This window comes from Canis lupus, chromosome 2, assembly GCF_011100685.1.
Source record: "Canis lupus familiaris isolate Mischka breed German Shepherd chromosome 2, alternate assembly UU_Cfam_GSD_1.0, whole genome shotgun sequence".
NCBI classification, from domain to species: Eukaryota; Metazoa; Chordata; class Mammalia; order Carnivora; family Canidae; genus Canis; species Canis lupus.
This window is the reverse complement of record NC_049223.1, coordinates 81,518,692-81,540,883: the sequence shown is the minus strand read 5'-3', so window position 1 is coordinate 81,540,883 and position 22,192 is coordinate 81,518,692. Positions and strand designations below refer to the sequence as shown.

Here is a 22,192-nt window from a genome sequence, read left to right as displayed (position 1 = left end):
GTTGCTGCAGCCAAGCCCCTCGGGGGACACACGCTCGTGCACGAGGGCAGAGTTCCTGCACCGTAGGGCTTCAGCAGCATCAGGGAATGACAGAGCTGGCCCAGTAAAATGTTCAACAGATACTGCTAGGCAGCCTCTGAAAGCACCACAGAAACGTGCCTTGCAAACAGCACCGGCAGTTAACACTTTCGGGGGCTCTCGGTCCCTTTGAGAAACAAATGCAATATCAAAACCTGCCCATCCACATATGACTTTTAGGAGTTCGTAGGCCAGCTGCCCGGAAGTCCGAACAGAACTCTAGGCTGAGTGCCCTCCGTACACGAAGCCCCCAGCAGGTCAGTGAAAAGCTGTGATAACACCTCTTTCTCCAGGGCACCTCAGGCGAAGGCCCCCTGATTCCCAGGGCCCCCCGACTCCCACGAGCAGCGAGCGCAGAGGCTGGAAGGAGAAAACCCTCCTCTGCTCTGCTGGGCCAACCTGACCGTTTGCTTGTTCGTGTCCTGCAGGTGACTGCAAATAACTACCCAGAAGTCCCGGGGACTATTTCAGACTTAGGTCACAGGAGGGAAATAATAATGAAGGGACAACCACATGAACCACATCTTGGTGAGTCTTAGCAAACAAGCCTCACGTCCAAGGCCCTTAAAAGCTACAAATTGGCCAGTGTCAGGATAGCTTACAAGACCCCACAGGGGCCTTACCTGTGCTCCCCTGGACCCGTGACTTAACTTCCCCGAGGACACAGCTCCCAGCCCAGTCACCTTCCTGGGATGGGGAGGGGTTCAAATAAAGAAGTGGGGAAATGTTTTTTAAAAAGCAAAAATCAGAGGTATGTGGGTGGTGCAGTCGGTTGAGCATCCGACTCTTAGTTTTGGCTCAGGTCATGATCTCAGGGTCATGGGATCAAGCCCAGAGTTGGGCTCTGTACCAGTGCGGAGTCTACGTGAGACAAAATGAGTGGGGAATAGGCAAAAAAAAAAAAAGGTGTCCATATTTACTTAAGTTTTTTAAGAATACTAGAATATAAGAAAAATTGGTAATTTTTATTTTTTTAATATTTTATTTATTTATTCATGATAGGCGCAGAGAGAGAGAGAGAGAGAAACAGAGACACAGACAGAAGGAGAAGCAGGCTCCATGCCAGGAGCCCGACGCGGTACTCGATCCCGGGACTCCAGGATCGCGCCCCGGGCCAAAGGCAGGCGCTAAACCGCTGAGCCACCCAGGGATCCCCAAAATTGGTAATTTTTAGAACTTCATTCAGGATCCACAGATTCCAGCTGACCGGACTCTAGTAGCTCCAAACTGGCTGATCTAAGAGAGAGGCTGGTTGGTTTGTAACCAAAATTTCCTACAGATCACTAGTTCTCAAGTTGGGGTCCCAACAGGGGACATGTGGCAGTATCTGAGGATGGTTTTGGTTGTCACTGCTCAGACCAAGGTGCTACTGGCAGCCAGTGGGTAGAGGCCAGGGACGCTGCTATACACCCACCCCACAGCGCACAGGACAGCCCCACAGTGAAGGATCATCTGGCCCCAAATGTCAACAGTGCTGAGGCTAAGAAGCCTTACTCCAGAGGGTGGTGGGGTCACAGGCCACAGCCACTGGCTGGAGAAAGGACCCCTGGTAAGAGTCCCGTGGTGTCCTTGGAATCCTTCCGCTCCTCTTCTTCTGTCGCGGGTCATCTGTCCCCACTATGGAAGCTAAGAGCCTGTCTGTCACTGGGGGGGAAGAGCAGACCCACCGCAGCCACAAAGCCCTTTGTAGAGTGACAGCCGTAGTTACAGGAAGGGCCAGGCCTCAGCTGCCGCGGGCCCAGAGCAGGAAGGTTTTGGGTGAACAGTAGAGCAGGGTGAGAGGGTGAGGGGCCTCATTACATTTTAAAATAGAGTTTTTTCCGGAGGAAATTGAAACAACCGGGAATCTGTTTGTAAACTCCTTTCTGCGAAACAGCATTAGCGACCTGTGAAAACATGAGCACAGGGAAGCCTGAGGTCTCTTCATGGAAGTAAGAGCTCCAGAGGGGGTTGGGGGGGGGTGGCCGCTGGACCAGCCCTGTCACATCTCCAGCTTGTACCCTGTGTCTCTGAGTCTGTCTCTGTTTGTTTGTTTTGTTTTTTAGATTCCACGTAGAAGTCAAATTATACTGTATTTGTCTTTGTCTGACTTATTTCACTTTGCATAATACCCTCTAGCTCTATCCATGTTGTTGCAAATGGCGAGATCTCATTCTTTTTTACGGCTGAGTAATATTCTAATATATACGTGCCGCATCTTCTCTATCCACGCATCTACTGACGGATCCTTAGCCTGCTTCCGTATCTTGGCTGTTGTACATAATGCTGCAGGGCAGGGGAGCGGGACGATGGGCGAAACAGGTAAAGGGGATTAAGAGGTACAAACGTCAGGGCACAGCAAGTGCAGCATGGAGAATGGAGTCAATAATATCGTAATAACTTGGAGCGGTGCCGGATGGCGACTATGCTTCTGGCGGTGAGCACAGCCATGACGTCACTGTGCTGTACACCTGAAGCTGATATAGCATCACTATATATGTCAACTATACTTCAATAGATACACACATACCTATAAAGATACATAACGAAAAGCTTAAAACCTATTTTAAAACCCTGCGGCCTCCCTGAGTTGGAAGGGAAGGTGTTTAAAGAAAAATATCTCCAGTTTAGAAAACTCAAAATTTCGAAATTCAAAAATTCACCAAGTTCAAATCTGATTGAAAGGTCTGCTTAAAGAAAAGTTGAGAGATGAGATCAGGCCCAGAAGCCAAGTGCCCCGCTTGGCCTTGACGGACTCCCCCCCACTCTCCCTACAAGGCCTCCGGCTGCCTCTGAGCTCACCTGCCCATAGCCATGGCACGTGGCGCCCACTGGAGTCATGCTAGGTGGTGGCCCTGCACTTGCTTTTCCTTTCTCCTCTGCTCTGCTCAGCAAAGCACAAAGCCAGAGCCTCCCCAGGAGGAAGGCATAGTCCCAGCTTTCTAGACTCCTCTCATAACACAAAACACCTGAGCGCGTGGGAGAGACCCGTGTGTGCTCTGAGACCCGTGGAGGAAGCAGCTGCTCTGAGCAGGATTCCGCTGAGGGGGTGGGGCCCTGTCAGGCCATCCTTCCCCCCTTTCTCTAGGGCCCCCCAAGAAGGGCATATACTGTAGAAATAATTCTCAAGGGTCAAGAGTAGAAGACTACACAGTGGGGCAAAGGGTGCGGGCCCCACGACCTGCCTTCGGGAATGCCAAGCTCTGGCCCCTGAGCCATGCTGCCCCAGCACTGGGGACCGGCTCTGCCAGAGGGGATCCCAGTGTCACCTGGGGCCTCAGAGGAGCCAGGGAAGGCAGCCCTTTGAACAACAGGCAAATGTCACTGTAACAGTGGCACCTCGCAAGGAAGAGAAGCAAAACTCCCACGGCAAGCCAAGGTGCAGAAGAAACCTGACTCGGGCCCAGGCCCCTGCTGGCCCCCCCCACCCGACCCTGAGGGTACGCACTGCCACTCCCGGCAGCCTTCCCGCTCCTTCCCGGGGGAAGGCCATGCTCACCCTGAGCAGGAGGGTCTGCAGGTCTTCAGCGTGAGCCCACTGCTCAAAAACACCATCCAAGGTCTCCACGTACCAGGAGCCGCTCTTGGTATTTCTCCAGGAAACAAAGCCTTCAGAACAGACGGGCTGGACTTCACCGGGAGCCGCTAGCCGCGCCCCCCCCCCCCCACTCAGGCTGCAGCCGCCCCTGGACTTGGGCCCACTCACAAGTCCCGCAGTCGCCGCCCACATCCCTGCACTCCGTCCCGTTCAGGACCCCACTTCCCCCTCACCCCTGGACTTCGGCCGTGATTCCTGCCTTCCCAGCAAGGAGAATAAGGCTCCCAGAAGTCAAGTGACTCCCCAAGGGCTCAGAAAGGAAGGAAACTAACGCTCATCACACCTGCTGTGCGCCAGGCACTGTGCTCGGTGATGGACTGGCCACCCCGCCAACCCCAGGGCAACCCCTGAGGCAACTGCAACTGCAGCAACTGCTGCCTGTGTCTCTGCCCATTTTAAAGATGAGAAGACCGAGGCAGGACCAAGACAAGGGTGGGGCACACAAACCCAAGAGCAGGTGCCTCTTAAATTCTGTATCCAAGTGCCTCGCCTGCTCGCCCTGAGCTGAGGCCCTGAGAGGCGAAGTCATTTGCTCAGGGACACACAGATGGCAAGAGGCGGAGCCAAGACTCACACCCAGGTCTTTCTTTCCCAACACACCGCTTACAGGGGGACCCACCCGCCAGCTGGGAGGACAAGGTCTCCTGACACGCTCACCTGGGAAGGTGGAATAGGATACAAAGATATCACTGGGAGTGGGCAAACTAGACACGGCGTCCAGCTGGTCAAAGGGGCCTGGGCCTTCCTGGAACGGGACAGCGTCTGGCTCAGAGTCACTGCCAGGGCTCCTGTCTTCAGGGGAAGCGGAGGCCACCGCAAACCCATGGTCTTTCTGCTCTGCAGGAACCAAAGACAGACACATCACTCACCACTGATGACACAGACCAGAGCTCCCAATTCCTCACTTCCTAGCCACATCCGGCCTGCCCCAGCCTGAGACCCCCTGATTCCCCTGGAGCCAAGGTTCCAGGGCTGAGCAAACATCAGCAAGAAACAGAAACCAAGGCTTTATTTAAAAAAAAAAAAAAAGATTGATTGATTTGAGAGAGGAAGAGAGCATGCGTGTGCAAGTCGGGGAGGGGCAGAGGCAGAGGGGGAGGGGGAGCATCTGAAGCAGACTCCCTGCTGAGCGCAGAGCCTGATGCAGGGATCTATCTCACGACCCTGAGATCATGACCTGAGCTGAAATCAAGAGTCGGACCAACCGACTGAGCCACCCAGGTGCCCCCAAAGCTTTACTTTTTACTCGAAGTTTTACACGTTCATTAAGCAAAACTGGGGGGAGGGGGTGCAGAATTTTTTTTAAAAGCTGCAAAAACAAGTTATCAGGTATATACCCAAAAGGACAGAAAACGGGTGTCCAACCAAAACCTTGCATGGCAGTTCATGGCAGCATCATCCACAACAGGCAAATGGTAGAGATGACCCGAGTGTCCACTGACAGACGAACGGATAAACAAAATGTGCTGCACACACCCCGCGGGATTTCATTCAGGCTCAAAAAGGAGTGAAGTACTGGCCCTCATGCACTTGGTGGGAGGGAGGGCTGGAAACACACTGAGCCAAGAACCAGATGCAGGAGGCCACGGAGCAGGTTCCATTCATGTGAGAGACCCAGGACAGGCAAATCCACAGAGAAGAAAGGGAGGCAGGAGGGGGGAGTGAGCACCGATGGGTATGAGGTGTCGTTCAAGGTGATGAGAAAGTTCTAGCATGAGGTAACAAGGATGCATGCAGGTACTCATTGCCATTGAATTGTATACTTTAAACTGGTTAAAAATGATCAACTTGGGGATCCCTGGGTGGTTCAATGATTTAGTGCTGCCTTAGGCCCAGGGCGTGATCCTGGAGACCCGGGATGGAGTCCCACGTCGGGCTCCCTGCATGGAGCCTGCTTCTCCCTCTGCCTGTGTCTCTGCCTCTCTCTCTCTCTCTCTCTCTCTCTCTCTCTCTCTCTTTCTCTGTGTGTGTGTCATGAATAAATAAACAAAATCTTTAAAAAAAAAAGATCAACTTTATGTCATTTGAAAACAAGGCACATTATGGCCTTAAAAGGCAAGGACATCCTGACACACGTTGCAAGGGACAAACCTGGAGAACATGACGCTCAGTGAAATAAGCCAGTCACAGAAAGACACACACTGCCTGCCTCTAAGTACGGGAGGTACCTACAGTAGTCAGACGTATAGACAGCAACACAGCAGTGGTTGCCGGGGATCCCGAGGACCCGGGGTGGGGAGCAGAGCAGAATGGGGAGTCACTGAGCAGCGCTCTGGAGGTGGATGGGGGACACGCTGCACTCCAGTGCTTAATGCCACTGAGCCAAACACTTAAAAATGGTTCAGAGGGTAAATCTTCTGTGTGTCTTACAACAACACTTCTAAAAAAAATTTTTTTTAAAAAAAGGACACAGGCCAGTACACCAAGTGAGACGCATTCAGCATAGATTCATCGGACGGAGAGGTGAGAGCTCTCTGGGGGGGAGACACAGCGGTCGTTAAGAGGCCACCTTGGAAGAGTGGGGGTGAGCAGAGGACGTTTACTTTTCAGCTCAATCCACCTCAGAAGGTTTGATTTGGTTTTTCTCTTCCTGGTTTTTTAATGATCATGAACTACTTTTGGTCTCATGAGGTTACCGACCAATATTCTCATATGTTGACCATTTTGTAGCCGGTTGCTTTTTTTTTTTAACCGTATTCACGGCCTCTTCTTTGACACACATGAAGTCTCAACATGATGATTCTAATCAACATGAAGCCCGGCCACATGGGCAGCAGCCAAGGCCCACTGGGGTGGACGGTGCGCTGTGTCTCCCTCCAGCCCTTTGTAGATTTGGCCTTACTTGGTCATTTGCAGGTTCAACGAAGTACGCTGTATCCCCTTATCACATCACGAGGACTTGCCACAGGATATTACAAAGCCTTCTTTAAAATCCTGGTTTATGACCCCAACAGCAGGTGCACACACACACACGGAGTACCCCTGGGGCACAGAGCGCCCACACGGGTACCAAAGAAGACACAAAAGAACAAGATGGGGTCCTGCTTTCTGGGCAGCTGAACACCCAAACAGAAAAAAAAACCTCAGAAAAAAAAAAAGAAAAAAAAAAAAAAAAGAAAAAAAACTCAATGTACACGAAGATTTAGATTTTATTTTTTTTTATTTTTTTTTAATTTTTTATTTATTTATGATAGTCACAGAGAGAGAGAGAGAGGCAGAGACACAGGCAGAGGGAGAAGCAGGCTCCATGCACCGGGAGCCCGACGTGGGATTCGATCCCGGGTCTCCAGGATCGTGCCCCGGGCCAAAGGCAGGCGCCAAACCGCTGCACCACCCAGGGATCCCAAGATTTAGATTTTAAAAAATGATATAGAACTGGGACACCTGGGCTGTTCAGCGGTCGAGCATCTGCCTTTGGCTCAGGGCATGACCCCGGGGTCCTGGGATCGAGTCGCGCATCGGGCTCCCTGCATGGAGCCTGCTTCTCCCTCTGCCTGTGTCTCTGCCTCTCTCTCTCTGTCTCTCATGAGACATTTATTTATATAAATAAAATCTTTAAAAAAGTGATATAGAACTCTTTTCTCTCCTTCTTGGCAGGGGAGCTGGGGGCAGGCAGGGACATAGTCAAGGAAACTATCCGTTGTTATCAGCGTGCCCTCCCTTTCAGACAACCAAGGGAGAAAAATTGCCATTCTTGGCTTCCGTCTTCTGAATACCAATAAGGTGGATCTTTGTCACCTTGCCTCGGCCCCTCGAAAGCACAAAGCCAGATACGGGTCACCTCTAGCAGGCACGCAGGATGTCACAACATGCATTTCTAGACTCCAAATGTACTCTTCTCCTGTCCTCGTGTCTCCACTTCCTCCCTCGTTATTTTGTTCTACTAAATCCCTTGTATTCGCTAAACTATCTCAGATCTTTGTAGGGCATCAAAGAAGGCATCAAGCCATAGGTCACGGGATCTGTGGAGACACTTACACCTTCTGACCCAGTACTTTCCTGAGGAAATAATTCAAGTGACGCCAACGCCCTCTACGTAAAGACATTTGTGGCCATGGGAGCCAAAAATTCGATATCCACCTCAGCGGCCAACATGAGGGAAATGGATTAGTGAGTGCATGTTACTAAGATAGAACATTATAAAGCCATTTGAACTAATGGTGATGAAGACCATGGAGATGTGAAGAAATGCTCACGGGCTAATGCAGGATGAGAAAAGCAATGTGCCCGAGGGCCACGATCCACAGGTAAGAAGCAGAAATGAGACAGCTGGGTCAGGCTTGCAAGATCCTGGATGATCTCTGCACTCACATTTTATGTCTTTTCAATTTCAAAATCTGAATTCCTCCCAAAGCAGTGGCAGACTTGGAAACCAGAGGGGTCAAGGCAGGACTTGGGCCACATACAGCTCCACTGTATGGGGCAGTGACATGGTGAGAGGTCGCCTGGGATGAACTCCAGGGAAGCAGAGCTCACTGCAGGGAGCAATGGGCTACTCCAGAGAAAAAGCAGCTGTAAGGAGCTTCAGTAGGAGCAGAGGGCAGAGTGACACAGAGAGTTCCTTAGGGAATGGTTTCTGGGACAGATGACTGTGACCCAGGCTCCGATAGGAGAGGAACAGTCCTGACGGGAGAAGCAGCACATCAGGCAGGCCCCGGAAGGAGAGCAGAAGGGTTTATGTGGCTGGATCTGTGGTGGGCAATAGCAAGGAGGGGAGGAGGTCATAGATCACCCGGGGAAGCTGGGGTTCCATCTTCAGGGAGCTAGAGATGGGACAAGGAGGGTTCCAGCAACCTCATATCATAGCCCCAACGTCTATTGACCTCTCACCCCATACATCTGACTCAGAAACTGGGCAATTTGTCTTTGTTCTCACAGCTGACCTCAGGGGCCAGGATCCTGCCCTACATATGTTGTCTCTCAGCTATGCTGCCTCTTCCATGGAGGCCCCCGAGCTTGCAAAGGGGGCTTCTGAGACCTGTGAGGGCTGGACTGTTGCATACTTACTCAGGTCCCTGCTTCTGGTTTCCTTGGCCGAGATTCCAGCCCTGGCTGTCTGGGACCTGAGGTGTGGATGGCTGGGGTCGGGGGCACTGCACTGGGGGGATGCTGTAGGAATGCCCTAAGGAGGCAGAGGGGGGCAGAGGGACCACCTGGGGAAAGCGGAGAAGATACAGTGGGATCCAAGAGGGGACTACAAGTGGGGGAGAGAGAGAGAGAGAGAGAGAGAGAGAGAATGAGTCACACAAGGGATGTGAACCCGTCTCCATTCACATGTCCTCCTCATTTGACAAATCTGATGTGAAAGCCTCGCCCACGGGTTATGGACGTGATGCACAGCTGTGTTCTTAAAGAGACTCTCGAATTCAAAACCCCTTGGAAGGCAGGCTAACTTCCCCGAAAGAATAAATGCACAGCCGGAGGAGAAGCTGTCCCCTCAGCACAGAAAATCTACAACCACACAGAACATTGTGCTTCCTTCTGTCTTCTCAGCAAATTTCTAGAAGTCTGAAGAGGGGTTGCCCCAAAATGCCCTCACAGAGGCCGCTCAGCTCCGGCCAAGGGCATCGTGCCGGGTCACGCCGTATCATGCTACTTACCCAGTGACTTGCCGCACCAGCGCTACCAACGCTGAGGCGCCTGTTTCTGCCCTGGGATGTGCACTGCCGCTTATGAAAGGGGTGCGTGACTTGTCAAAGGATTTTAAAATTGTTTGAAATTGTTACAACAGCGAATTCTGCAAAAGCAACACAAGTGCCACCAAAATCCAGGGCAGATGTTCAGATGCCAGTAAACAAGAGGACACTCGGCCTGAAGGGGAGGCAGACAGTGGGCAGCTCAGCATTTCTGTCCTCGGCCGCAGTCCTGCCCCCAGGTGGCTCCAGTGTGACACACAAAGTCAACAGCCACCCGGGGGGCGGAGCAGAGACCACAGTTCCAAGGGCAGCATCATAATCACTGCATTCCAGCTCTGAAATCCCTGTTCCCATCGAGTTTTTTCTTTTTTCTTTTGTTTTTGTTTTTTTTTTTTTAGTGGAGGGGATCTCTATCACTTAAAATCTTGCTCACAGTAATTTTCACATGGTTCTATTTCAGAATCAAATCATTAGAATCCACAAAAGAGATACAAGCATCCTGTGAGCTTTGTGCCAGGCTGGGGGGACCTGGGTGAAGGACAGACGGAACTAGCCCTGCCTTAGGAAAGCTGACCAGGGGGTGAGACCATCTCAGTACAAGGAGAAAGAGCCAGGAGGGGAGAACAGAGGCTGCAGGAGGCAAAGACCAGCTAACCCTGACTCTGTGCAAGGAAGGGGGGGTTTACGGGAAGACTTCCTGGAGGCAGAGACAATTAGCTGTAACTAGAAGGATGGGTTAGCAGTAGGCCAGCAGGGGTGCCTGGCTGGCTCAGTCATTGAGCACGCCACTCTTGATCTCAGGGTCAAGCCCCATGTTAGATGTAGAGATTACCTAAAAAAATAAAATCTTAGGGGCGTTTGGGAAGCTCAGTCAGTTAAGTGTCCAACTCTTGGTTTCAGCTCAGGTGGTGGTAATCTCAGAGGCGTGAGATCAAGCCCTGAGTCAGGCTCCATGCTCAGCACGAAGTCTGCTACAGGTTCCCTCTCCCTCTGCCCCTTCCCACCATGTACATGCTGTCTGTCTGTCTCTGTCTCTGTCTCTCTCCCTTTCTAAATAAATAAATACTTTTTAAAAATAAACAAGTAAAAAAAATAAAATCTTAGAAAAAAAAACAAAACAGAGTAGGCCAGGGGTCAAGGCAGAGGATGGACATGGAAGGCTGAGGAGCAAGCCAGCACCTGTGATACCCTCAGAGGGTTGAAGAGCGCTGGGGTGGGACACAGCATGCCAGGCTGGGGGACGAAAAGTGGGCTAGGCCAGATCCCCAAGGACCTGGTGGGCCCACGAGGGCGTCCAGAATGTGACCCTGTAGACCCTCCGCGCTGCTGAGAATGGACAACGAGGAAGCGTTGAGCTAGCTGTGACCTTCCCAGAACATTGACGTCCCAGCTCACCCTTCATCCATGGTTCCCTTGCCCGCATCACCTTCCATTCTACTCACACAAGAGAGAAGAGCCATTTGCTTCAGGGTAAGAACACCTTACACATTCTGACCACACATTCTGGATCATAAGAAAAACAATGAGCTGGAGAGGATTTCTACAACCCCGAGAGCAGCAGCCTTTCCACTTTCCTAGTACCATAACTCTGAGGTAACTGTGCCGAGGACAGCGGGATGGGGGGGCTCCTATGTGACACAGGGTCCTTTGGGGTCAGAGGAGGGGGAGAGTCCAGGTTTGCAGTTCCAGAAATGAACCGGGCACTATATTAAGTGCTGTACATTCACTGGTTCAAGCGCTGGATATTTCACAGTGACGCTAGAAGGTAGGCTCTGTTATCATCCCCACTTGCCAAGACTTCTAGAGATTAACCGGCCACTGTTCGTGCAGGAAGGAAGCAGCCCACCAAGACTGAACCTGGTGTTCCCAATCACACATGGCCAAGTTATGGGCATGGGTCGTGACAGTGAGGTGATACAGTTCCAGTCAAATTATAAATCCCCAGCACCTAACACACAGCCCGGTGTATACAGCAGATATTCAACAAACACTTCCCAGATGTCATGCGACCAGACAACCCACACTCCCTCACCTTACCCCTGCCAACGTGGAACAGTACAGGGCAGAGGAACACGGTCAGAAGAATGTGCTACCGGGGGAAGGGGGGGGTGGGCTCAGTCAGTTAAGCATCTGACTCTTGGTTTCGGCTCAGGTCACGATCTCAGGGTCCTGGGGTCAAGCCCCATTTAGGGCTCCCCACTCAACAGGGAGTCTGCTTGTTTCCCTCTCTCTGCCCAGCACCCCACCCCCCACCTGCCACTCACATGTGTGCACATGCCCGCTCGCGCTCTCTCGCTCTCTCTCAAATAAATCTTTAAAAAATAAAGAATATGCTACAGGTAAAAAAATAATAATTAAAAAAAATTTTTTTTAAAAGAATATGCTACAGGTCATGATCTCAGAGTCCTCGAATGGAGCCCCACCTCAGGCTCTGCGTGAATACGGAGCCTGCTTGGGATTCTCTCTCTCTCCCTCTGCCCCACCTCGTGCTCTCTCTCTTTAAAAAAAAAAAAATATGGGTAACCCGGGTGGCTCAGCGGTTTAGTGCCACCCTCAGCCCAGGGCATGATCCTGGAGACCTAGGATCGAGTCCCATGTCAGGCTCCCTGGTGGAGCCTGCTCCTCCCTCTGCCTGTGTCTCTGCCTCTCTCTATCTCTGTGTCTCTCATGAATAAATAAATAAAATCCTTAAAAAAGTAAAATAAAATTAAATTAAATTAAATTAATATATATATAAAATATAAGAAAATTTTATACATATAAATATATTTATATTTATGTATAAATATATTATAATTATACATATATATAAAATTTCTAGTACCTGGCCCTTGGGAATTCTAATACTAATTTAGCTCTGGCCTCCCTTTCACCGCAACAGTGAAAAGAGGGTCTAATTGAAGAAGGTGAGGGGAATGATAAGGAAAACAAAAAAGATTTTTCTCTCTCCTCTGCTCTGTGCTTGCCAAGTGTCTGGAGTTGAAGCTGCCAAAGCTGGGTGAGCCCAAGGGGCTCCTATACCGTGAGCCAAAAGGCTCTGACCTCTACAGGCTGGACAAAGCTGAGCAGGTGCTGCTGCTTTGGACAAAGTGGGCATGTTTGGGACCCTCCAACTGCCTGGACAGACCTCTGGGACATCCAGAGGGGTTGGAGATGGGGGCAGGGGCAGCTCTGCCCACTAGAGTCATCTGTGGGGAGCCTGAGGATTGCACTTACCCCCACCACAGGCCTGGATAAAGAAGAGCTTGGGCTTCCCTCCCAAGCTGGGGCAGCCAGTTCCATTGAAGATGTTCACAATTTTCTCAATGGACACAGGACATCCATCTGTGCCATAAACGGCCCCTGGGAACTGGCGGTGGCTGGCCTGGAAGACCAAGAGAATCCTGATTACAAAACCAAGAAGTTGGGGTGGGTCCAACACACTGCTCAGAGGCTTTGTAGGGCCAAGCAGTTAAAAGGCCCCAGCCAGGGGCACGAGGCTGCTTTAGACAGAGGGTGGTTCTGGATGGGCCCCGGGTCAGCATCTAGTCTAGAGGTCTGACTCATGTGCCTCCAACAGCCTAACTGGAGACCGCTGGCCAGCTGCTTCTAGATCGGTGGTTTTCAAAGTGTGGTCCCTGGACCAGGGGCATCAGCATTGCCTGGGAACCTGTACGGCGTGCTGATTCCTGGGCTCTACACAGACCTACGTCAGAAACCTTGGTGGTGGGGACCAGAATGTGGTCTTTCAGGAGCCTCTGATGCAGCTGAGCATTGAGAAACACTCTAGATCAGTTCTTCTCAAACTTTCTGCATATGGGGACCCTGTCAAAGTGTAGGCTCTCTGGGAAGAGGTCTGGGGCAAGGCCTGAGAGTCTGAATCTCTCAAGATTTCTTGGTGAGGCCCGTCCTGCTGGTCCAGGGGTCACACCATGAATGAAAAGGAGCCATACAAAAAAAAAGAAAGAAAAGAAAAGGAGCCATATAGGCCAGAGTTTCCCTCTGTGAGGATGTGGCCTAGTAAGACCAGACCACTGTGGTTTTTCAAGAGAAGCTGGAAATCTTGATTTCTGTGAGTAAATTGCCAGTCATGAAAACACTGTGCCATCCCCAGGGGGGCTGTAGGCCTTTAGCTTGGAGCTTCTGATCTGTCCAACCCTCAAATGAAAAGATGAGGAAGCTGAGGCCCAGGCAGTGGGAGGGGCTGGGCCACAATGACCCAGCACATCAGTGGCCAATCCCAGAGTAAGTCACAGTGTCCTGACACCCAGCCAGTGGCAAAGGGCTGGGACAGCGCCTGGTGGGACCAAGGCAGGAGCTGGGAGATCCTGTGTGCCGTACCCGGCTCTGAACAAGATCCAGGGTAGGAGCTCTGTGAGCAGCACCTGTGTCCTCCCTGCCTCTCCCACATGGCCTCTCCCAGGAACACCCCCCCACCCAGGGGGAACATCCAAGTCCTCAGAGGGCCTGAGGACTCCCAGGAAAACAACAGGGGCTAGACAGGGCCCATGGCTCTTCTCACAAAGCCCAGGGTGTCGTGGACACAGGAAGGGATGGGGCTCCTTCCCGGCACCTCAGAGCAGCACTTCTGGGTGGCTGCCCAAGGAGCCGCCACCTCTACCTGCCTCACAGCCGTGGGACAGGACGACCACCACGCAGCAGTCCAGAGCGCTGTGGTCCCGCCGCGCCAGCTCCACCAAAGCCTGGACCATTTGCTACAAGAGAAGGTTGCAGGTGAGCCATCGTGTTGATGGATCGGGTCCCCACGCGGGGCCCCCACCGGGGCAGAGCGCCTTCCCCGCTCCCAGGGCCAATGCTGCAGTGATGACCGTCCTGACAGTCACAACCGCCACCGGCCTTGGGGACAAGGTGCGGCGCTCGGCCCAGCTCAGGCCCTCCTCACACTGAGCCGAGGACGTGAGGAGCACTTCTGCCATCTAGACGAGGAAGCGACGGCGCAGGGACACACCGCGGGGAGCGGGCGACACCCTGAGTGTGTGGCCGGGCCTGACACGGCCCCTGCAGGCACTCCGGTCGTCGGGACCCTGTCGGGGGGTCGCAAGCCCCCGCCCCCGCCCGCCCCCCGCCCCCTCCTAGGCCAGGGGCCTACCTTGGCCGTCAGGTCCCACTTCACCTCCACCGTGAACCGCAGCAGACAGAAGCGTCGCTGCAGCTTCTCGCAGTCGATATTGGAGCCGCCGCGGGCCGTGAGCCTTGACTCGGGGCAGAAGTTCACGTTGTTGATGATGAGGCAGTAGCCGCAGGGTTCTGCGTTCAGGGCGTACGCCTGCCCAGCACAGGGACCAGGGTCAACCGGGGCGCCGCCGCGCTCCTCAGGACAAAAGGAGGGGCCCCTGGCTGCATGCATGTGGTGGGCGGTCTGGAGAGATGGGACAGCAAAGGGGGCCTGGGGGCGCCTGGGGGGCTCAGCAGTGGAGCGTCTGCCTTCAGCTCAGGGCGTGACCCTGGGGTCCTGGGATCGAGTCCCGCATTAGGCTCCCTGCATGGAGCCTGCTTCTCCCTCTGCCTCTGCCCTGCTGCTCTACCAACTTGTCCCCCCTCTCTATCAAAATAAATAAAATATTAAAAGAAAGAAAGAAAGAAAAGAAAAGGGGGCCTGCCCTCCCTCAGACAGAACAGCAACATCTACGCCCCACATTCTAGCACCAAAGCAGACTGTAAACCAGGTGGGCATGAGCAGGAGTGGTATGACGTACAGACAGCTAACGCGGGAGGGAAGACCAGCTCCCACGGCAGGATCCAGCTTAGGAATCCAACACCCAGAGGCACTTGCCCCCAAAGGAGCTGATGGATTGCCCCACCCAGGGCAGCTCCTGAGAACGCTGTGGGTGGCTCTGTCAGCAGACTCCTGCCCAGGCCCACCCGCGGAGCGCGGATGCCGCTTCCCAGCCAGGCTCCCCGTCCCCCGGGAATCCTCTCTCACAACAGCCTGCTCTTTTTTTCACGACACTTGACACAATTTAGATTTAGGTATTTCTTGGGCAGCCCGGGTGGCTCAGCGGTTTAGTGCCGCCTTCAGCCCAGGGTGTGATCCTGGAGACCCGGGATTGAGTCCCATGTCTGCTTCCAGCATGGAGCCTGCTTCTCCCCCTGCCTGCTTCTCCGCCCCTCTCTCTCTCTGTTTCTCAAATAAATAAATAAAATCTTAAAAAAAAAAAAAAAGATTTAGGTATTTCTTTGGGTAACTAGCCTCTGCTAGGCTGATGGCTCCACAGGGATTAGAAACACAAGGGGTCTGCTCTCAGGTATCCTGGCCTGGAGCCCAGTACTGGCGCACAGGAGTCACACAGCAAATGCTGTGAACGAGAGGGAGTGACTCGGTCCCAGGTCCAATTCGGATGCCCACTTCACGTTAGGTCTGACCCCTGACTTCAGACAAGGAAAGAGTAGGGAGGCTTGGACAGCCTGCTCCAGGAAAGCTGTGCTAGAGGCAGGGAGCTGTAGGGGGCCTGGGACCCTCTCTCAGGGCTCCGTTCCCTGGACTCCAGAGGCAGCTGCAGAGGGAAGGATCTGGAAAGTGCAGAGCATTAGAGTCCAAAGCCAAGTCACAGGAAGACTCACCAAATCACCATTTCCCTTGGAAATCTCCTGAACACCTAGAGAAAGAGGGAGGGGTGGAGGCATGAATGGCTGGCCCCTTGGAGGGGAGGCAAGGGTCTTTGAATACAAAAGAACAAGAACCTGGGAAACATCAGGCAGTGCTGGTGGGAGTCTAGGGGCACAGCCACCTTGCAGAACTGCTCAGAAGTTTCCAGTGAGGGAATCTGGGTGGCCTTTGGCTCAGGGCATGATCCCAAAGTCCTGGGATCAAGTCCCGCATCAGGCTCCCCACAGGGAGCCTGCTTCTCCCTCTGCCTGTGTCTCTGCCTCTCTCTCTGTGTCTCTCATGAATACATAAATAAAATATTTAAAAAACAAAAAGCAAACAAACAAAAATAAGTCTCCAATAAAGTTAAACACACACCTATCGTCTGATCAGCAGTTCCATTCCCAGGTTTCTACCCAATAGAAATGAGTGCAATGGACACAAAAAGACCTGGCCATGGATGATCACTGAGGCCTTATTCTTTTTTTTTTTTAAAGATTTTATTTATTTATTTATTTATGAGAGACAGAGAGAGAGGCAGAGACACAGGCAGAAGCAGAAGCAGGCTCCATGCAAGGAGCCTGATGCAGGACTCGATCCCAGGACCCCGGGGATCACGCCCTGAGCCGAAGGCAGATGTTCAATCACTGAGCCACCTAGGTGTCCCTCTTTTTTTTTTTTCTTAAATATTTTATTTAGTTATTTATTTGAGAGACAGAGAGAACACATGCGCATGCACACATAAGCGGTGGGGGGGCTGCAGAGAGAGAGAGAGAGAGAGATGGAAGTCTGCTTCTCCCCGCTGAGCAGGGAGCCCAACGTGAGCCTCCATCTCAGGACCCCAGGATGATGACCTGAGCTGAAGTCAGACAGTTAACCGACTGAGCCATCCAGGCGCCCCACTGAAGCTTTATTCTTAATGCCCAAAGCAAGAAACAACCCAAATGTTCATCAACAAGTTGACGGATAACAATTTATGAAAAAAGCCATGTAAGGGAACACTCCACAGCCTGAAAAGGAACGAGGTACCTACACATACAATGCCGTGGAAAATACGGAACATTATGCCAAGGAAAGAAGCCAGAGAGTATACGTGGTGTGATTCCATTCAAGTGAAATTCTAAAACAGAAAGGCATAAATAAGGGAAGCTCCAGGAGAACAGACGCTTCCTGTCTCTAGAATCCATGGAGCCCAGCACCCAGAAAGTCCTCAGCAGATATTTGCAGAATAAATGAGTCAAGGTGGTCATTTTTTCCATCAGTGTCAAACGAGTTTTCATTTCAATTCATTTCATCTCAAACAAGTCCCCTGACCACCAGCCTATAATATAGCAGGACTTTTTTTGTTCTTTAAACAAAAAGAACTTGGTGGCTACCTCTGAGTTCTGGTGCGAGTTTAGTTGCACTGGAGCCTATTCTTGTGATCCTACAATGGTCCCATTCATTGCTCACAGAGGGCCGGGACCCCTTGCTAGGAACTAATCCCTGAAGAGTTTAAAAGCCACGCCAGAAAAGCATTCACATCTCATTTTTTAATTGGAAACGGTTTTACCTATCTGACGAATCCTATAGTTCATAGCCTCAATCTGAAACTGTAGCTCATTTCCAAAATCCCACTGCACCCCCAAAACTATAACTATTACCCACAACTGAAAAATTCTTTCATTCCCCAAATTAGTAGTATCAATCCACAAAGTGAGAGACGGACATCATCAAAATGGCACAATAAGAGGGGCACCTGCGTGGTTCAGGCAGTTAAGCATCTGCCTTCAGTTCAGGTCATGATCCCAAGTATCCTGGGATGGAGCCTCATGTCCAGGCTCTCCCTACTTGTCCCTCTCCCTCTCCCTGCAACTCCACCTGCTTGTACATGCACACACATGTGTGTGCACACATGCTCTCTCAGTCTTTCTGTCAAATAAATAAAAAAATTTTAATGACAAAATAAGAGTTTTCAACTGCCTTCCCAGACAATGAACACCAATTCTGACAATCATCCACAAGTGAGAATGACTTTGTGTAAGTCCAGGCATTGAGTAGAGAAGTTCCAAAACACTGCTGGTGCAAAAAAAAAATCTGAGATTGGATGCACTAAAGAGGTCAGTCAGCAAGGACTGGAGGAGCTGAGTCTTCTTCAAATGTGAAGCCAACACATGACTTCAAAAAACATGAAAATCAAGGAAATAGGACACCACCAAAGGAGCACAATGATTTCCCAGAAAGCAACCCCCAAGAAATAGAAACCTGCAATGTGCCTGATAAAGAATTCAAAATCGCTGTCTCGAGGAAGCTCAGCAAGCTACAAGAGTATATACAAAGACAATTCAACAACAGGAACAATTCAACAACATCAGGAAAACAACATATGAACGAAAGAGATAGAAATCCTAAAAACGAACCAAATGGAAATTCTAGAGCTGAAGAATGCCATGAATGAAATGAAAAATGCAACAGACAACATTGACATCAGACTTAATCACACAGAAGAAAGAATCTGTGAAGTAGAAGACATATCATTTGAAGTTACCGGCAGAGAACAAAGAGAAAAGAACCAAGAAGATGAAGAAAGTCTACATGAATCATGATTTATCTTGAAAAGAAACATCTATGCGTTACTGGAATCCCAGAAGGAAGGAAGAGAGGGAGAAAGGGGCAGTGGGCTTATATAGAAAAATAATGGCTGAGAACTTCTGGGGAAAGATCTGGATATCCAAGGTCATTAACTTCATAGGTCCAGCTACCCACCAACCACTCTCTTGGTACTCACAGACGTCACTGAATCGTCCAGAACCATTGTCCGTTGGCCTGGGCACCGATGGTCTGACAACCTGTGGCTGGAGCTCAGCTGGCCCCAGCACCACCGGAGCGAGTTTTCCTGGAGTCAGCTTTGACGGATCCTTCCCTCTGAGATCCTCTGGTGTGAGTCTCGTTGGTCCAAGCACCACAGGCATGAGGTCCAGGGGTCTGGTGGCCTCTGGATTCTGCTTTACTGCTTGCCGACTCATTCTCAGGCACGAAGCCAGCGCATCCTGGCCTGTGTCCTCCAAGCAGGATATGAACAAAGAAAGGGCCTGACTCCCTCGGGTCTCTAGATCTATGACCAGCTGCCTGGCCTGGTCGCTCCGAGACCCCGAGCCTGCATGCTGTTTGAGAAGAAAAACATGGCACCATTACCCATACAATGTCCTGTGACTTTCCCCCTGTCCTCCCGCCCAATTTCCCACCTAGCATAAGTCTACAAAATCAGGCACATGGACAAAACTTGAGCCTGCACTCATAGTGAGTGTGTCCCACTAGCCAGCCTCTGCTTATCTACTCATTCAGCATTTTGGAGGCATCTCTTATGAGCCCAACACCATGCTAAGAGCTGAAAATACAGCAGTAAACATGATCAGTCCTTACGAAGTGAACATCTCGTGGGGGATGCAAACAGACAAATCAGTGGTGACACACCAAGGAGAGAAGTGTCAGATGGGAAAGCACAGGGGCCTAGGAGGGTCCAGGGGAATCCACCTCAGCCTGGGGAAGCCAGGGAGGCCTCCAGGAGGGGGTGTCTTTACAGAGACCCTAGGGACCATTAGGAAGTAAATAATGAATTCAGAGAAACGAGAAATCTAAGCTGGAATGGGAAACAGTCATGAGGGATGAGACCTTTGTGCGGTCATGCCAAGAAAGCTGTGAGGAGCCAGTGAGGAGTTTTAAGAAAGTGACAGAGTCAGATCCACCTTTTAGAAAAATCATCCAATGGGCAGGGTGGACAACGGACAGGAGCGAGCCACAGCCAGGTCAGGTGGTGGCAAAGACGGTGTGGCAGGAATCGAGAAGCGAGGGGACGGGCCAGAAAAATAAGTGAAGGAGAATGCACAGATCTGTGGGCTGATGGGGTGGACTGTAAAGTGCAGGAATGGCTGGGGTTAGTGAGTGGCAGGATGGTGGGGCTGGTCACTGATACAGAGAAAAGAAGAAACTGCGCATCTGCTCGTTGTCCTCTGAGACCCACCTCTGGCCAAGTTCCTCAGGAGCCACAGGGACGAGACACCACCCTAACCTCAAATATCCTACAGCAGCTCTGTCCAAGGGAACTTTCTGTGCTGATGGAAATATTCTTTGCCTGCGCTGTTCAATGTGGCGGGCCTTAACCACACGTGGCTACTGAGCACTTGCACCCTTCAACTGAGGAATCGAAGGTTCTATTTTGTTTAATATTAATTACTTCAGGGCGCCTGGGTGGCTCAGTTGGTTAAGCATCTGCCTTCAGGTCATGATCCCGGTGTCCCAGGGTCCCAGGGTCCCAGGGTCCCAGGGTCCAGTCCCACGTCCGGCTCCTTGCTCAGCAGGGAGTTGGCTTCTCCCTCTGCCCTTCCCCCCTGCTCATGATCTCTCTCTCTCTCTAATAAATAAAATATTTAAAATATATATTAATTACTTCAAATTTACACTTGAATAGCTACATGTGGCTAATGGCTACTATACTGAGCAGCACAGACCTATCATTTCACGAAAAGGTAATCCTAATGAAACGGCTAGCTCCGTGCCGCATCTCAACGTTTATGAGACACTCGGAGTAAGACAGGCAACGTGTTAAATGCTTCGTTTCATCTAGTCCCCCTCAAAAACATTAAGGGGTTAAATTACCATTATCCCCACTTTACAGACGAGGGAAACTGAGTCTCAGTAAGGCACTGCTAATACGTAACAAAGCCAGGAGGAGGCCCCAGATCCACGTGTGGCGAAATGGCAGCCCTGCCTGAATTTGTTGCTAACATTTAACATCAGGGAATTTAACATCAAAATCAGGGTTTTCAGCTTCTCTTTAAAAATCTGGCAATGCAAGGCCAGCGTTCTGGAATGACCACGCTGAGCTGGAGGGCTGTCTGCTGCCTCTGTGGGCATCTGAATCTCTATCTGCAGGCAGGGGTATGGCCTCAAACCACTTCTACTCCTCAGTGCAGGCCCCACAGCAGGTGCTCACGAGACTTCTTTTAATGTCATTATTCATTAGTAATTTTTCATACGACACATTCTATTAAAGCCTTGCTCACTAGGTTCAGGCCAAGCTCCTGGATGATGAAGAAAAGGGACATTGGGTCTGCAGGCAGGCCCCGGGGCCCCGCCAGGGGCGTCCCGGAAGCCACAGACACAGCCCCCGCGCCTGCTGGTGGGAAGGGCCTCCTGGACCCTCATCTCACAGGCCTGCGGGAGGGTCCAGTAAGAAAAAGGCATAAAACTGCTTTGAAAGAGAACCTCACCACCTCCGCTGGGCCATCGTGGGCTCGAGGGGGAGGGGCCCCGGCGGGCTGGGGGCCGGGCCGGGCCGGGCGGGGAGCGGAGGGCAGCGGAGGGCAGCGGAGGGCAGCGGAGGGCAGCGGAGGGCAGCGGAGGGCAGCGGAGGGCAGCGGAGGGCGGGGGCTCGCCTGGCTTCAGCACCGCGCCGGGCGGCCTCGCGACTCGGCCTGGGGTCCGCGCGGCGGGGGGGGCGCACCTGCAAGTCCTCGACCATGGCGGCCGTGAAGAGCTCGCGGCTCAGCAGGGCGTCCCAGAGCGCGGCCACCTGCAGCTCGCGGACCAGCCGCACCCGGCACCGCCGCAGGGCCCGCCGCTCCGCCTCGTCCATGGCGGCCGGACGCCGGGCACCCCGCGGCCTCGGGGCGCTTCCGGGCCTCGGCCTCTGCGCCCCGCCTGCCGCCCCCGGACCCGCCCCGGACCCGCCCCGGACCCGCGCGGCGCTGACCCCGCCCCCGCATCCCCCCTCCGCCCGGGCCCCGCCTCCGCCCTGGGGCTCCGCCTCCACCCGACCCCGGACGCACCCCGGAGTCTCCTCTCCGCCCCCGGGCACACCCCCGCGTCGCCGCTCCGCCCCCAAGGTCACCGCCGCGCCCCCAGGACACCCCCCCCCGCCCCCCGCCTCCGCCCTGGGGCTCCGCCTCCGCGCCCGCCCCGCCCCGCCCCGGGCACACCCCCGAGTCTCCGCTCCGCCCCGGACACACCCCCGGGTCTCCGCCCCGCCCCGGGCACACCCCCGAGTCTCCGCTCCGCCCCGGACACACCCCCAGGTCTCCGCCCCGCCCCGGGCACACCCCCGAGTCTCCGCTCCGCCCCGGACACACCCCCAGGTCTCCACCCAGCCCCCCAGGACACACCCCCGGGTCACCGCTCCGCCCCCAAGGCGTACCCCGGGTCTCCACCCGCCCCCCAGGGGTCTCCGGCCCCGCCCTCAGGAACACACCCCCAGCCTCCCGCCCCGCCCCTAGGGCGTACCCCGGTCGCCCGCCCCGCCCCCAGGGCGTTACCCCGATAATAATCGCTCCGCCCCAA

General features: G+C 52.8%; 1 protein-coding gene across 1 annotated transcript; it reads right to left on the bottom strand.

Moving 5' to 3' along the window:
- Window positions 1-1,860: 1,860 nt before the first annotated feature.
- Window positions 1,861-21,493, bottom strand: CASP9 (caspase 9). The gene is given in 9 exon segments (NM_001031633.1): window positions 1,861-1,964; window positions 3,557-3,666; window positions 4,313-4,492; window positions 12,508-12,655; window positions 13,896-13,985; window positions 14,381-14,557; window positions 15,853-15,887; window positions 18,645-19,020; window positions 21,360-21,493. Coding segments are annotated over 9 exon segments (1,338 nt in total). The 5' UTR covers window positions 21,492-21,493; the 3' UTR covers window positions 1,861-1,874.
- Between the last annotated feature and the right edge of the window lie 699 nt (window positions 21,494-22,192).